Raw genomic sequence first — 16,626 nt, 5'->3', positions numbered from 1 at the left:
TCTGACCACTTCAACTCCAGCAGCTACCCTGAGATTCAAAGAGCAAGAAAATATCAATTGATTGATGCTGCCCTTTCCTGAACCCACAAGGAGGGTCTCTGGAATGGTCATGTGATCAGAGGGAACATTTCATAGATATTCCTTGCATTTTCCAGGGTCTTGCTCCTGAAACTCTCCTGGTTGGACATCACAGTTTTCAGCTCTCATGGGGTACAACCCTTGCTGTCACCATCTCTTTCTAAATCTCAGGGCTTTTGAGCAATAGTCTACCTTAATACCCTGTGGTGGGAAAGCACTTATTCCCAAGTCAACTTCTTCAGTGTTATTGGGGACTTCAGCTTCTCCTAGATGGCTCAAAGATGGTAAGAAAATGGTCTCTGGTCCCCAAATGTCAGAAGGAACTTAGGCAGGTTCTCACAGTTGGTTCATAGATTGGAACTGTTTTAAGAAAAACTAAAACAGATGATTAGGAAAAGCTTGCAGTTAAAAAAAAGAAAAAAGAAAAAATAAACGGTTCTGGTACCAGGTTGCACTTGGGACTAAAGACCATTAACCACCTCACCACTGCAAATTACACTCAGTCAGAAAAGAGGAAGCTCCATCTGGAAACCGTCTGATCGGCTGCAGTCAGCATGTTTGACCACAAGGCACATGGTCAGATCAGTCCTCAGCACAGGATTGCCTGAAGCTGTCCTGCTGTGATAGGCTAAGACATAGTTGCTTGATTACAAGGGAATTCCTATAGTTAGATAGTTTACACCTTATTTGCATATCAAGATAGGTTACAGTTCACCTATATGGAAGCCACTTTGTGACAAATTTTATCACCCAATTATGGAGACCGGCTTGGGGGAAATTTATTTCAGTTTTCACAGTCAGCACCATTTATTCATATTTTTGGTGGTGGGGGGGGTGCTGGGGATAGAACCCAGGGCTTTGTGCTTACAAGGCAACCACTCTACTGACTGAGCTATCTCCCCAGCCCCTGTTCATATCTTTAAATCTTTGAGAGAGTGACCAAAAATTTTAATGTAGATACGGACACTATCTTCTACAATCATCAAAATCAAACTGCTTGAATTCAATATAGACTTCGTAATTTCCCAGTGTAAAGTTATTTAGATGAGCTGGGCATTCTGAAGCATGGCTATATTTGACCAATCAGGAACCCGAGACAGGAGGAACACAAATTCAAGGCCAGTCTCTGGAACTTCAGGACCAGAAACAAATTCAGGAGACCCTAATGAAAATAAAATATAAAAAATGGAAAAAAAAATGGAGATGTGGCTCAGTGTCAAAGCAGCCCAAGGTTCAATCTCTGGTAATGCCACTGCCCCAGAAAGGAAGGTAGATGTCTTATAGCTTTTATGCCTACCTTGAGAAGTCCAGGGATATGCCAGGAAAGCAGTGCATGACTGTTTGAACTGAGTACACGATGCAGTGTGCTCCACAGCCTGGGGAAGGTCGTGCATTCCTCTCATTATTACAAGGAAATGTGACACAAACCTATTCATGGGTGACCCTGGGCCTCCAATTCTGTAGTCATCATGTGAAATCCATTCTTTTACATCACAGAATTAACTTCTGATTCTCATTTTTATGCCTATGATTTAAAAATAAAAAACACAACAAATAAAATTAATAAAATTGAACTTTTATTTTAAAAATCACATTCATTTGCTCAATTGTTCTCTTTTTAAACAAAATCACTTTTAGCTTTTAATTCAGTACAAACAGAAAATAAATGACACAGACATTAATGTAAAACAATAATTGCTTGGCAAAATGCATAGTGGAGTAACTTACTAGAAATTCTTGAGACAAGAATCGTTTCACACTTCATAATTTTCAATTTTGAAATATTTAAACACATTTTACTGGCTGAACATCCCTAATTCAAAAGATAAAAGTTAGAAGTTCCAAAAATCAAAAAGTTTTTGAGTACTGCTATGATGTTCACAAAATATAAGATTTGGAATCATTTTCTATTTTGGTTTTCAGATTGGGGATGCTTAAACTGTATGTAAATTATGTCATATGAACCCTTCATAAATTTTGTCTTCATTCTTGTGGACTTGAACTCCTAGGAGCTCCTGACTCTGTTTCCCTCTCTAGTTCACAAAATACAATGAGAATTGTCCAACAGGATGCAATATGACATTGTTAGCAGATCAAAATTCCAAACTTGGATCCTAGAAGAATAGGTGCAGGTGGAAATCCAATGAAGGGCGTAAAACCATCAGGAGAAAGCAACACAACTGACATTGGGGTCATCTACTCACAGTAGTTTTAAAAGGCAGAAAGAGCAAACCGAAGGGGCAAGGTGACCCTAGGGTACAGTCAGCAATACTGCAATTGTAGCTCCCCCAAGTGGTTCTAAGTGGTGCAGTTAGCAGAATATACATTTGATGAACATTTTCTCTGTACTCTACTGACCTTTGGAATGCAGCCAAAGATTTCAGCTTTATCAAAGTGTTTTCCTTTTCCATTGCAGGAGGGACATTTCACACACACCCCTCCCCTCTGTTAAGTGGTAACTTCTCTTTTATGTCACCTAATGTCTTTCATCAAATTCAGTCAAGGACACCTTCAGGAGTGCTGGCACCTCCTGGGTGTGGGTGACTTTCACCATCTCCCAAAGGGCAGGAGGAGTCCCTGCACAGTTCTCATTGGCATGAGGGGCTTTGTGTGTTAAGGGTTAACAGCAAGCTCCTGAGAGTGCTCTCGGGTATTCAGACTCTAGAAACTTGGTCTATTTCTCTTTGTTCATTAATATAGTTCATAAGGACATATAATGTAGAAAGGATGCTTTAGCTTCTCCCTGAGCAGAGGTTTTATTTTAACATTTTTTGGAGGAGTTGCATTTCCTCTATTTATTTTTATCATAATTACTACAACATAATAATTGTATAGAAAAAGGGAACTTACTGGGATATTTCCACACATGCATACATGGCCCTCAAACCACCTCCCCCAACACCTTTTCCAATCCCTAGCAACCTTCTTCTACTTTCAAATCTTTCTTTTTAAGTTTCCACATTTGAGAGAAAACATGCAGCCCTTGTCTTCTTGTCTCTCTGTGTCATTTCGTTTAACACAATAACCTCAGTTCCATCCACTTTCCTGGAAATGATAGGACTTCATTCTTCTTTATGTTCTAATAATAGTCTGTCATATATATGTATGTATACATCTATATATATATTTATATATATGAAGAAGATATATGTACATATAAATAACATTGAAAATATGTACATATGTATATAAAATATGCATGTATATACATATATACATATATAAAGTATATATGCATACATACATAGACATACACCTATATACAAGTATATGTATACATGTATACATGCTAACACACACCCACATATGTGTAACCATTTTTTTTGCCATTCCCCTGCTGATGGACACCTAGGTGGATTCTGTACCTTAGCTTTGTGAACAGTGCCACAATCATCATAGGTATGCAAACATCTCTATAGGCAGACTTAATTTCCCTCAGATAAACACTGAGATCTGGGACAGCTGAGTCCTAGGAAAGTTCTATTTTCAGTTTTTCACAAGCCTCCTGTCTATTTCCAAAGCAAATATACTAAATTACATTCTCACAAAGTGTTTATGTTTTCCTTTTTATCCATATCTTAGTATTAATTTTGATATGATAGCTATTCTAACCTGAAACAAAATCAAATCTCATAATTTTGACTTGTGTTTTCCTGATAGCTAATTATATTGAGCATTTTTTATATGATTATTGGTCATTTGTATTTCTTCAAAAAGTGTTTTTTCAGATTATTTTCCCACTTTATTGGTTTATTTGGTTTTTTTAATGTGGTTTTGAGTTTGTATATATTTTATATGCTAAGAAAAAATAATTGATAGCCTACCCACAGCCTTTCTTGTGGGAGACATCTCTTTCCTGGGGCCTCCCCAGAATCCACAAGGACCTGGTCTTTCAACTCTTCTCTGTGAAGAACCAAGTCCACTCATCCTCTCATGTGACTCATGTCCCATCAACCCATGAACCTGCTCCTTCTCATGTGAACCAGTTCACATAAGAAAACTCTCCCTTATCTCTCATCTTCTAGAAGATTTTCCACTGCCTAGAGACCCAGTTCTCTCAGAATCAGCCACCTTGGGTTACACAACCAGCCAGGATGCAGCCTTCTTTACACTTCCTTGGAAACAGACTGGGAAAAACACTTCTCTGTCTGCACCCAGGATATTCTACAACTGAATCCTCACCTGACCCCCACAGCATATTGGTTGATTTCATTTAATCTTCATATCACTAATTTCTTACAACTAGAGGAAAAAGATTCATCAGTAGTTACTCTTAAACTCAAATTCGTGAGACCAAGAATATCTTTCTGTCCTTTGTACCCAAATGAACTTATAAAACTAAAACAATCTTGATCAAAATCCCAGAAGACTTTTTTTGTAGAAATTAACAAGCTGATTGTAAAATGTATGTGGGACTTCAAATGATCTAGAATGACCAAATAATTTTTATGGAAGACCTAAGGATTTATATTACCTGATCCCAGGGATGAAAGAATAACAAAAGTTAGAGTAATCAGTCATAGTATATCATCATTGAGGTTGACATACAGACCAGTGGAATGAAAGATACAGCTCAGAAACAGATCCACATACAAATGGTCATCTGATCTTCAAAAAAGATTCTAAGATGATTCAATGGGGAATGAATGGTTTTTCAACAGAACAATAGAAATGACTATCCAAATGGAAAAATAATGACCTATGATTTCATCTCACATCATGTGTAAGAGGTTGTATTGTGATCTGCCAAGATGGACATCTAAGTCATAGGCTCCAGCATCTGCATGAATTTCAGGTCAGTCAATGTACAGAGGAGCAAAAATCCTTCAAGTCGAGTACACTCCTCAGGATAAAAGGTACTCTGTTTGAATGGCTTAGAGATACTCTGCAAATCCTCTATCCTTGAGGCCTGGAGACATTATTTTTTAATAATAACCTTTGGGAGTAGTGGAATCTGAGGTCTAAGCAAGATATGTGGTCTGCACATGCACAAACCTAACTGTCACATGTAACCTAGGTAACATGATATGACCCTGGAATAGATAATAAACTGGACTTGTTTCCCACAGAAGCCACTTTTTGCTCTTTCCCATCTTATATGCTTGCCTCTTTATTAGCTCTCCCCTTAAGCCTTATAGCTGGACCCCAATTAACCTGTACAAGTATCTGTAAGAAAAGACCATGTGCTTGGTCAAAAGACCATCACAAGGTAATAAATTCAAGGATTTCAAATGAGATTTTAGTGGATTATTTGGGCAGGCTCTATATTCAATGACAAGTGTCTTTACAAGATGAGAGGTACATACATATGAGAGAGGAGAAGCACAGGAGATATCCAAGGAAAGAAGTGAGGGAAGCCTACAGTTATGCTCCCATAAGCCCAGAAAACCTGCAGCCCAGCAGCTAAAACAGGTTGAGAGGACTGTCCCTCAGAGCTGGTTGAGAAAGCAGGGACCTGACAACACATTGATTTAGGCTTTGCTCCTCTGGAACTCTGAGGGTGAAAATGTGTGTTGTAAGGAGTCAATTTGTGTGTGATCATGTGCTACAGCATCAGCAGAAAAATAGCAGAACACACAAAAATTAGTTCAAATATGTGACAGGCCTAAGTTTAATCTAGGACAGTTATCTAATCTGGAACTATAAATTTCACATGAAGAAACAAGAAAAAGTCCTCATGACCTTGGTTGAGGTAGGGAGTGACTATTTTTGTTAGAGAAAAAAGTGAATGCTATCCATTAGCAATAAATCAAAATAAATAAAAAGAAATTAAATCAATTTATTTTAAGAATACACCACAAGGGAGCAGCTGAGGAGAGAAGGAGGTGGTGGTGTCAGCTAGAAGTTGCTGTTCTTTAGTGTAGTTGACATCCATCAGGAATCCTTTCTCAGACTCAAGTTAGAAGTGAGAGTTGAGGTAAGTGAGGCTACCATTGTTGCTCTGAACTCCTCAAGGGGAGAATGGATTTATCAGTAATGAAATAGAAGATCTTGATAGGAGTCAAAAAAATAATAAACGATCCAGCACTAGGGATTCCCCTCCTACTAAAAAGCAAGGACCGCTCTAAAGACAAAGGGACCACCAAGGACATGAGTGAATAGGAACTTGGCAGGGATAAGCTTAGGAAGAGGCATAGTACTTCCAGTGTAAGCAGCAGCAGCATCAAGTCTCAGTGGAGTTTTACATCCAGCTCAGGATCCAGAAGCAGCACAGTCTCCAGCAGCATCTCCAGTGCCTCCTCTGCATCCAGGTGCTGGAGAAGCTCTAGCACATCCTGCAGCTCCCATTCCAGGAGCTCCTCTAGATCTCCCAGCCCTTCTGGGTGCATACATGATCAAGGTGGTGATCCTGCTCCAAAAGTCAAATCACCTAAAAGATGAAAAGGACAGCAAAATGCAGAGCCCTTCCCCTAAACCCAAAATGCATGTTGGAAGTCACACCAGGAATGTGACCAAGGATAACAACATGGAGATATTTTTCACCTTTGGAGAAATGAAAATGATTGACATGCCTGTTGAAAGGGTGCATCCTCATCTATCCAAAGGCTATGTATGTATGGAGTTTGAGAATCCAAATGAAACTGAGAATCCATTGAAGCACATGGGTAGAGGACAAATGGATGGACAGGAGGTCACTGCTATTGCTGTGTTGGCCCCCTGGTCTAGGCCACCCACCACCCCAGTGATTCAGCCCTCCCAGAGAATGCTGCTGCCACCTCCTATGTGGAATAGGTCACCACCTCAGAGGAGGAGGAAGTCTGCATTACAAGACACAGGTCCCCCATGAGCAGACAGTCCTGCTCTGCAGGACACTGCCATCACAGAAACCAATCCATTCTAACTGCTCCAGATAAACAGACCCACAAAAACTCATTGAAACCTTATGTTCCACCCAGTTCAGTGCTGTCACTTTCCTATCTAAAGGAGGGTTGGCAGGAAAGGACTCCTCCCTTGGGTTGGCTTCAAAGGCAGAAGTTGTGGCCTTTCATCTGCAGTCAGGTTCTGGCTGCAGAAGTGCTGATGGTTCAGGGATGTGCCCATTGAGGTGCCCTGCAGTTTTCTGGTTAGAAAGCTCACCCATTACTGTCTGTTCATTAACAGAGCCTGCAGGGTCCAGCAAGCTTCCAGGTGGCAGTGTGACCCAGACTCTTTACAGATTACCTGAACCAGTCTGGCACACCTGGTTATACCCTTGCTGTTGCTGGGATATGTCCACAAGAAGGGGGAACAAGTCCCATTCCTTTTGAGCCTGCCCTTTTCCCTGCTACTTGAATACTCTTCCAACCTCTAGGGTTGCCCCCCATCTATTAATAGCTACACACCCCTGTCCCACATTTCCCTTATTCTCTGAAGTTGGTGAGTAAGTTTTGAATCAGCTCTGCAAGATCATGATGTCATCCTTGTGGTCCTGCAGGATACCTTGGAAACCTGTACATTGCTTTTTCCTCTCTCTTGTTGTACAGTCAGTACTATAAACTTGTTCTGACTTGTGTTACATAGTAGCATTATAGATAAAGTTGGGTTCATACTTTTTTATGTAGGAATGAAAGTGTATTCAATGAAACTAGCATGAGAATGCAAAATTTCAAAAGCCCCATTACTAGGAACATAAAAGGCAAACCAGAAACTGGAGGAAACATCTCACAACACAGATACCTGACAATAAACTCATATCTAAATGTACAAAGCAAACTTACCATTTTGTAGAAACAATAAAATTCTAATTAAAAATAAGGTAAATTACTTAAACAGACCTAAATTTAGGAGGGTAGGGTAGTTGGGATAGAACTCAGGGGCAATTGAACATGGACCACATCCGCAACCCTATTTTGTATGTTATTTGAAGACAGGATTTCACTGAGTTCATTAGTGCCTGGCCCTTGCTGAGGCTGGGTTTGATCTCATGATACTCCTGCCAACCGAACTGATGACACTATAGTGTATGCCACTGTGCCCAACTCAGTAGACATACAAATTTTAAAAGACTATATATGAATGGTAATTAAGCACATAAAAACACACTCAGTCAATAAGTAAACACAAATGAATAGCACACTAAGATTCATCCACGTATGATACTTATTAAAATAGATCTAATTAAAAAGAATTGACAGTAAAGATTCATGGTAAGAATATGGAGGGACAAGAACTCTAACATTCTGTGGCCAGATTAAATGGTACAAATACTTTCAAAAACAGTTCAGCAATTTCTCTAAAATGTAAGCATGGAACTACCATATTGTTCACTATCCTACTCTTAGACATTCACCATGGAGAAATGAAAGCATGCATTTATACAAAGATGGGTATGTGGGTAATTATAACAGAGAATTAGAAACCACTTTTGCTAAAAGCACAGACCCTTCACTCAGGCCTTTCAATGACCAAACAGTAACTTTTAAGCAGGATAAAGCCTATCATCTCTGCTTTCAATTTAGTTTTTATTATCTTAGACTTTGGACCAGATCCTGGTTCAGTAATGTAAAAAGCTACAAGGTTTAAGAGTTCTAAATTTAGCTAACCTATTTTGTCACACTTGACAACTGAGGACACCAATATAAGAGTAAGTTTCAAGATTTGCAGAAACATTCAACTGCGAGCTTTCATAACCTCCTGTTCCAGACCCATTCAGTGGCTCCTACAAGACTCCTGTCACTGTCCTAAACCTGCAGTAAACTTGGGTTCTAGGAGCAGCAGAGCCTCACAGACGGATCATTCCCCCAAATGGGAGCAATTGCCCCTCATTGTAACTGAGGCTGCCACACTAAGCTGGAGCAATTATTCCATGTGTACTGATGGCTCCCCTTATCTGACAAGGACTACTCCAGAGCCACCACATAGAACCAGTTCTGAGATAATTAGCAACCAGAACATAACTTGACAAGATGAACTACTTTGCTGGCTCTGAAAACCCACATTCAAACCCTGCACACTTTCAGCCTTTTCTGTAAAACCTCAAGGTTCCTGTCAATGCCTTGAAGCAGATATTTAGTCATTGTACCCCTACACCTGTTCTTCCTGGTGTGGCCACACTGATTAAAACTCCTTTCCAGCCCTTCACAATTGCTTGTCTCTTTGATTGGCATATTGGGACAGGTGGCCACGGGCATTGAGGTGCCATGACAAGCATGAATGCATCCCACCTGCAGGATGCTTCTTAGTTATCTCACCACCCTGAAATCTGAGTACTGACACATGACATATGTCCAAGCCTGAGCATCTTCCAAAATCTGAGAGGAAGCCTGCACTTCTCTAGGACTGGAAGCACCTTACATGCAACCTCTTCCCACCCAAGGCTGAAGAGGGGAGGGTCCCTGATGCCCTCTTGTGCCTCAAACAACCCCAGTCAGGGCTAAAAGACAGAGATGGCTCCTTCATTCTCTAGCTGGAATAGGAAATTCCTGAGGAAGTATTGGCACTTCCAAGTCTGTCCTCCAAAGGAGATGCCATCTGAGTCCCTATCAGGGAATTAATGCACAGATTACATTAAGGCTTTCATAACCCAAACTTTTCCTCTAAATCTTCATTGTCTCACACATGAGTTTTGCAGGACTCCTTATATCTCAACCATGACAGCTTTTCCTTCACATTACTGGTAAATTAAATAATCTTTCTGGTATTTTTTTCTTGTCTTTTTAGGGATTTATCAGTATATTGCTATTTTAAAAGAAGTGCCTCTTGGTTGCATTGATATTTCTCTGCTATTTCCAATTTTATGTATCTCTTCTTATCTGTTTCTTTCTTTCTGCTTGCATTGGGCTTAATTCATTGTTTTCTTGAACACCTATTGTAATAATTTTTGAGTTGTCTTTTTATTAATTTGGTTATCTTTCTTGAGTTATCTTTGTATTAGTTAATTTTCTTTTTTGTAATGTGGGAATTTAAGTGCTATAAATTTTCTTCTAAGCACTGCTTTTATCTATAATCCTGAATTTGATATTACATTTACTTCAAAATATTTTCTAAATTTCCATGAGCAATTCTCTTAGACCCATGGACTATGAGAATTGAACTGGTTAATATGTTTAAGAAATTCAATGTTACCTTTCTCTTGGTGATTTCTACCTTAATATCAGGCCATATAAGCATTTTGTGTGATTTCCATTCTTTCAAATCTGCAAAAGTTTCATCTAAGACCTAAGATGTGATCAGTCCTGGTTCACGTAGGAAATGATGCCATTACCACACTCGTTTTGTTACTATTGCTCTGTAGTATAATTGAAAGTCTGGTATTATGATACCAACTGCTTTGCTCTATCTGCTGAGGATTCCTTTAGCTCTGCTGGGTCTGTTATTCTTCCAAATAAATAAAGTAAAGGCAGTGTGTCTATACACAAATTTAAAAAATTAAAAAATAATAATAAAAAATGAATGATGAATGACATGCCACACTAGGAGTCTAAGTTCACCTCTCTGATTATTTTATTAAACCCATTAGACCAAGATCACAGGTTCAGAGTCTAACAAGACTCCCAGGGATCCAGTTAAGAGGGCTAAAGATTCCTCAAACTGTGGCAAGAAATAGCCAACCCATCTCTGGGGGCCAAGTCACTTGAACTACCAATAAATTGTCCCCTATCCTGGATTTAATGCTTACTGGGTACAAAACAGCAGAGCCCTTTTTCTTTGTATCAACTCTGGGAGTATACAATCTGGATGCAAAGCTTGGACATGCATGGTTGGGGCAGGGGCCACAGTTCCCAGGTCCTCATAGGACAAGCATCCCAGACTTACAACCATTTACATTTAATAACATTCCTTTTGTTATTTGTTCTTTTGAAATGTACATGACAGTAGAATGTATTTTGTCATATGATACATATATTTTTCTGAAGATTCCAGTCCTACTGGTCAGAGTGGGTTTTCCTAATATGGCCAATAACTAATGCTTAAAGAAGATTTTCTCTCTTGACCAAACCTGTTTGCTGCCTCAGGGTTATATGCCAGATGGAAGTTTCATGATTCATCTTGTCCTTTGGACCAATGCTGAACACCATGGTCTGGGAAATTGGGATCCTGACACTGATAACACAGTGTGGATACTCATACATTTCATTAGCTTCTCAACACCTTTGAAAGTGCTGGATTGAATAGCTATATTCCTAGGGAAAGCTACACAAGTTAAGGCATATTTGTGTCCTTTAATACCAGGCAAAAGGACAATGTGATCAATCTGCCAATCCCACACTGAACTGAAGATTCCAAGTCACCATGCCATGACAGATGATAGGACTCTGTAGATATCTCAGAGGCCAAACCTGGAATGTTTACTGCCTTTTCCAATAATTAAATGTGAACTTGCTTGCAAGTCCAGTTTCAAAGGGCTGTAGAAAAAAGCATTAGCTAAGTAAAGAAAACCATGCATACAGCCAAGGGAAGGTGTATTTCATGAGTATAAGTTTTAATTTGGAAGATGAAAATGTTCTGGAGATCCACTACACATTTTGAATATACTTAACATGTTAGAGCTATATATTGAGATGTGCTTAAGAGGTAAGATAAAACAAAATAAAAACAGATATAATAACTTAAATGTGTTCAGCATGTTCAGTTTATGGCAAGTCAAGTGTACCTAATGAACAGTTAAAAGTAAAATTAAATAAAGAAGGAAATCCACAGAATGAGAGAAAATATTTTCAATTCAAATTTGTTGAAGAATTATTTTTGAGTTCCTATAACTCACCAAGGAAGCATCCGAATTTGAAAATGGACCAAGTACAAAAAGCAATAGGTATTTCCCCATAGAAGTTGTACAGTGAATAATCATAGGAAAACAGTACTCTCATGAGGGAAAAGCAAATCATCCACTCTGTGGTTTGACTTTACATGCATTACAAAGGATATTTTAAGATAAATGGGAAATAAATGTCGATATGCTGAAAAAGAAATCCTAAAAATTTTGGTGGGAATTTATGCGACTACTATGCAAAGTAGTATGAGAGTTCTGCCAAACAATGAGTACAAAATTATTATATTTTAAGTGAAATCCACTTCTAGGTATATTCCTTCCAGAATTGGAAGGAGAGACTAAAACCAACACATGCACACCAATGTTTATGGCACCTTTATTCACTTTAGGCAAGTGATGTAAACAACCCATATTTTCCTAGATAAACAAATGAAAAATTATGCAACCTGTTGCACATCCATGGCAGCAGTTGTGTGCCAGCATACCTGCATCTTAATGCTACTTGTCATCCATGAGGTGAGCAGGTTTCCTCTGCCATGTTCTTCCACTGAGATTATACCTCACCTAGGCCCAGCATTGAGAAGGTAGAATTCAAAATAAACTTTCTTCCTGTAAGTTATTCATGTCAGGTATTTCATTAACAGAGACAAAATGTTGACTAATATAGGGATGATAGTTAGTATTGTATATTTCAAAATTGCTAAAATGTAGACTTAAATTTTCTAACAAAGAAATAAGTATGTGAAGCAATAGATAGCATATAGTAATTTACCTGACATAATGTATCAAAACATCACATTAAGCCTATTATGCCATATAAATATGTGATTATTTGCCAAATAAATATATATAGGGACTGTGAATGTACCTCAATGGTAGAACACTTGCCTAACAAGTGTGAGGTACTGGATTTGATACTCAGCACTGCGTAAAAATGAATAAAAGAAAATATAATCCATGACTCTCTAGACAATATATCAAAGAAAAAATCTATAAATGATGAAGATGGGAAACTAAAAGGGTGGCATCAATACTAACTGCATAGACTTAAAAGATAGTCAAGGAAAACCACAAACAACTTAAATTATTAAATTCAAGAAACTGCATGGAATCTATTGATTTCTTGCAAAACAAATATGCCAGATTTAACACAAAAAATTATCAATCTGAAGAGAACTGTAATTTTTCAAAGATTCTGAACCACTAAAGTTATCCCACCATTTCAAGATAGGTTCCTGTTTAATCTCTTCCAAATGATAAAAGCAAAAGAACTACTTTCTGACTCATTGTTTCATCCAGCAGTAAAGAAATAACAAAAACAGAAAAAAGATTATGAGATAACTACAGACTTAAATATGTCATGAAAGTAGAAAAGAAATGCAATGAAGTATTAGCAAGTATTACCCAGAAAGAGACCTGCATTAGTTTAGCCAATTGGGTGCTTGGCAGAAACAACAGGAAATGAATTAAGGCCTCCTAGGAAAAGGTGAATGGGTAGAGTTGGAAATAGAGACTTTGAAGTTCCAAGAGGGTGGAGGACATGCTGGACTGGAGGGTGGGGCAAGGGTGTGCTGCAGCCTGTTCTTCTTAACCCTTCCCTGCTCTCAGGATCCCTTTGTGATGAGACAGCACAGCCATCTGATACATGCCTGGGACCTACTCCCCATTCCTGAAGAGACCTCTCAGGACTCATTTGTCCAAAATGGACAGTGCCATTTAGATGATGGAGAATCCTCTTTCCTCTGAATATAGTTAGTGTCTCATGACTGAACCCAAGCTTCACCACCTGGGCAAAGGATATGATCCTTGGCTGTGTGTAAGGACTGTGGCTCTTTCTTCTCCTTTTACCATGCCTCTAGGGTAATCCACCTTTCCCAACACAAAGGAAAAAAGAAAAACCCAAGGTAAGAAAACTTTAGGCCAGTCTCACCAGAAAAATTGATTCTCTATTGTCTACTCTTCTTTCCACTTTTCCTAAATAAATACAGATACTTCAAGAAAGAGAAATCTCAGGACAGAACATAGCATCATTCTGGGACAGGTGGAGCAGGGCAGGGAGGGAGCTTGCACTATGTCTTTTTCTACTTGAAGCTCCCAGACTGTCCAAGTGGTGAGTTCCATGTACCAGAGAAAAGCACACATTGTTACTCAGTGTCTGAGGTATGGACTCCTGACAGTTGGGAACCTGTAAAGAAGGACAGACTTAAGGACTGACCCATTAGTCACCTTCTCCTGGAAGGTGTCTTGGGAAACAACTCTTTCCTCTGAGTTTGTTCATTGTGAGGGCTGTGCTGAGCCCTGAGGGCCTCCATCACAGTTTGGAGTCACCTCTGGTCTCAGGAACAGAACCCTGCCTGGCGGCCTAGAAGAGTCTGTGGAAATGAGTCTTATCCTGAGTGTAAAAGCCGTGACTGAGGACATCAATGGTGCAGTTAAGAGAGAAAATTCCCTTTTGTTTTCAAAATTAGAAAAATGAAGTATTTTGCCACTTTATTAACATTCTCTGAATAAAAGAGTCTTCATTAGCTCCCTGTAGAAAGTTACACTGTTCAGAAAAATGGAATGTCTACAACTGGACTAGGAAAGCAGAGGAACAATAGGGCACCAGCCTCCTTTTCATTCTTGTTGGTCAGCGACCAAAGGATAAGAAGGGACAGAGCAAGAACAGGAAGAAGAGTGGCATTGTGAAAGTTAAGACCCTTCCCTTGCAACCCAGAGGCTACTTGCTGTCCCCTATCCCAAGAATCCAGAGCCATGTCCCAGAGAATTTCAGCTGCAGAGACAAGACAGAAAGGATGTTGGGAAGGAAATTATCATACCAGAGACACTTCTCAGGTTCTGTGCTCAGAATGAAGCTGTGGTGGGCCAGGGATGGGTGATGTCCATTATGACAATATGGGCCATCGTGGAGCCATGCTGTCTGGATTTGGAGATGGAACTTCCTGGTCAAAGTGTGGACAAGCTCTCACTTCCCTAACACACATTTCTCTTTGAGATGATTCAATCTTTCTCCCTGCAGAGTGGTTATGAGTACAGTGGCACTAGTGGAAGTAGAATGAAATGACCAAGAGCTACCTTTCCGTGTGCCTTCCAATACATGTCACGTGACAGGAAGACTTGAACACTGGTGCTTGCCCTCCAGAGTCTACTCTCCCACAGTCTGCCCCACATGTATATTCCACTCACCCTCCCTCTTCATAATAACCAGTTCTCCATTTTCAGGTTACAGGGCTTGCTGGAAGGAAGTGGAAGAGACAGAAGCTCTCGTTTCACTTTTACAAAGGTAAGTAACTTTCCAATTCCTGTATCCTTCTGACTGCTGCCTATGATAGGATCCAAAATAAAAAAAAAAACCCTCATGGGTCAAGGGAAGCCCTCAGTTTGAGCAGGATGTGGCTAAAGCTCTGGGATATGGGAGAGTAAAGGCTTCATAAACTCAGGGTATGGGACAGTGATGGACCATGCACCACAGGTGCCCTCCCTTTCCCCACCTGCCCTACCTCCTGGCCCATCTGCTCCAGCTACAGCCTGTGCCTCCTATCTCTTGCAACCACCTAGGGAAGCTTCATGAAGAGAATAACTTTCACCATGTCTTACAAAGAGATGACCCAGATGAAAAGTACAAACCAGAGTCAGCTAGAGTCCACCAATCATGAACACTGTCTGTGCAGGATGCTCTGGCCACTACCTTCTTCCCCTTGGCTTCCCTCATTTCACTGAGCAGACATCCTCTGCTTCTGCCTTCCTCCTCATCAACAGACCTCATGAATTCCTCTGTGTGTATTGGGTCACACTCATCCCTGAGTGACACTCAGTCACCAGAGTCTGTGATTCCTCTGGAATAAAATTTACTTCAGCCTCATGGATTTCTCTTTCTCATCTCACCATTATGATCCCATGGCCTGCCCTCTATCTCTGCCAGAATAAAGCCTGAATCCTCCTCAATGTGACTCAATGACACTCTCACAGGGAACCACACCATGGGCTCCTCATCACTCAAATGTTTGTTGCCTGCTTCTGAGTCAATGCCATCTCCTGTTACAGTGCCTTCTCATGTCACATTCCTTTCTACTTCCCATCCCCTCTTTCCTGTTCCATTCCCTTCTCCTATGCCATGGCCTCCTCCTGTCCCATAGCCTTTTTCCCTCACATTGCCTTCTCCTGTATTTGCAATATGAAGCCACATCCCCTCCACCTATTCCATCTCATCCCTCTCATGGTGGTAGGTCGCTGCCATAGTAGTCTGTCTCTCCAATGATCCAAAAACTGAGCCCAGAGAGACTGTGTTTCACACCCAACAGAGGACTCTTGCTGGGCAAACCAACTACTCTCATTGGTGGCAACTGGAGGTACCTCTTTCAGTAAACCTGATATCCAGAAACTGCTGGAAATACTCACCAGCAAGACAGAAGAACAGAACATTGGTAATGGGAAGACAAAAGGTGAATCAGACCACTCCCTGAATTCTCTGGGAAGTACAGAGAAGTCACTGGGCAAGGAACAGGACATCACCATCCCACAACCCTGGGACACAACTGGCAAGCCAGAGCAGCTTTCTATTCCTCAGCACCTTTTACACCAAGGGCCTGTGGGACCATTTGCAGAAGAAATGGAGCCAGCTCTTTAGGGTCCTCCCCATTCTGCATAGCAAGTCCCTTGTGGCTGCTGTTAGCATGTCTGGAACCTCTGCAGACTTTTCCTGCAAACTTCCTAATTCCATTCCAGTTTAGGTGCTGGCTCTGCCCAGACAACTCTAGTTCTCTCAGTTCTTGCTCCACCCTGCTGTCCAATTCCAGCCTGTGACTCCAGCATTGACCTGGACCCAGTCCCCATCACTGGCTCAGATCCAGAATCAGAAC

At 40.3% G+C, this 16,626-nt stretch overlaps 1 protein-coding gene across 1 annotated transcript; it reads left to right on the top strand.

Moving 5' to 3' along the window:
* The first annotated feature begins 4,881 nt into the window (after positions 1-4,881).
* On the top strand, positions 4,882-16,394 carry LOC124974261 (RNA-binding protein with serine-rich domain 1-like). The gene is given in 6 exon segments (XM_047537663.1): positions 4,882-4,934; positions 6,192-6,452; positions 6,454-6,839; positions 6,842-7,006; positions 14,990-15,050; positions 16,130-16,394. Coding segments are annotated over 6 exon segments (1,191 nt in total).
* The last annotated feature ends 232 nt before the right edge of the window (positions 16,395-16,626 follow it).

This window comes from Sciurus carolinensis, unplaced genomic scaffold (genome assembly GCF_902686445.1).
Source record: "Sciurus carolinensis unplaced genomic scaffold, mSciCar1.2, whole genome shotgun sequence".
Lineage (NCBI taxonomy): Eukaryota > Metazoa > Chordata > Mammalia > Rodentia > Sciuridae > Sciurus > Sciurus carolinensis.
This window is presented reverse-complemented; position numbering and strand designations above follow the sequence as displayed.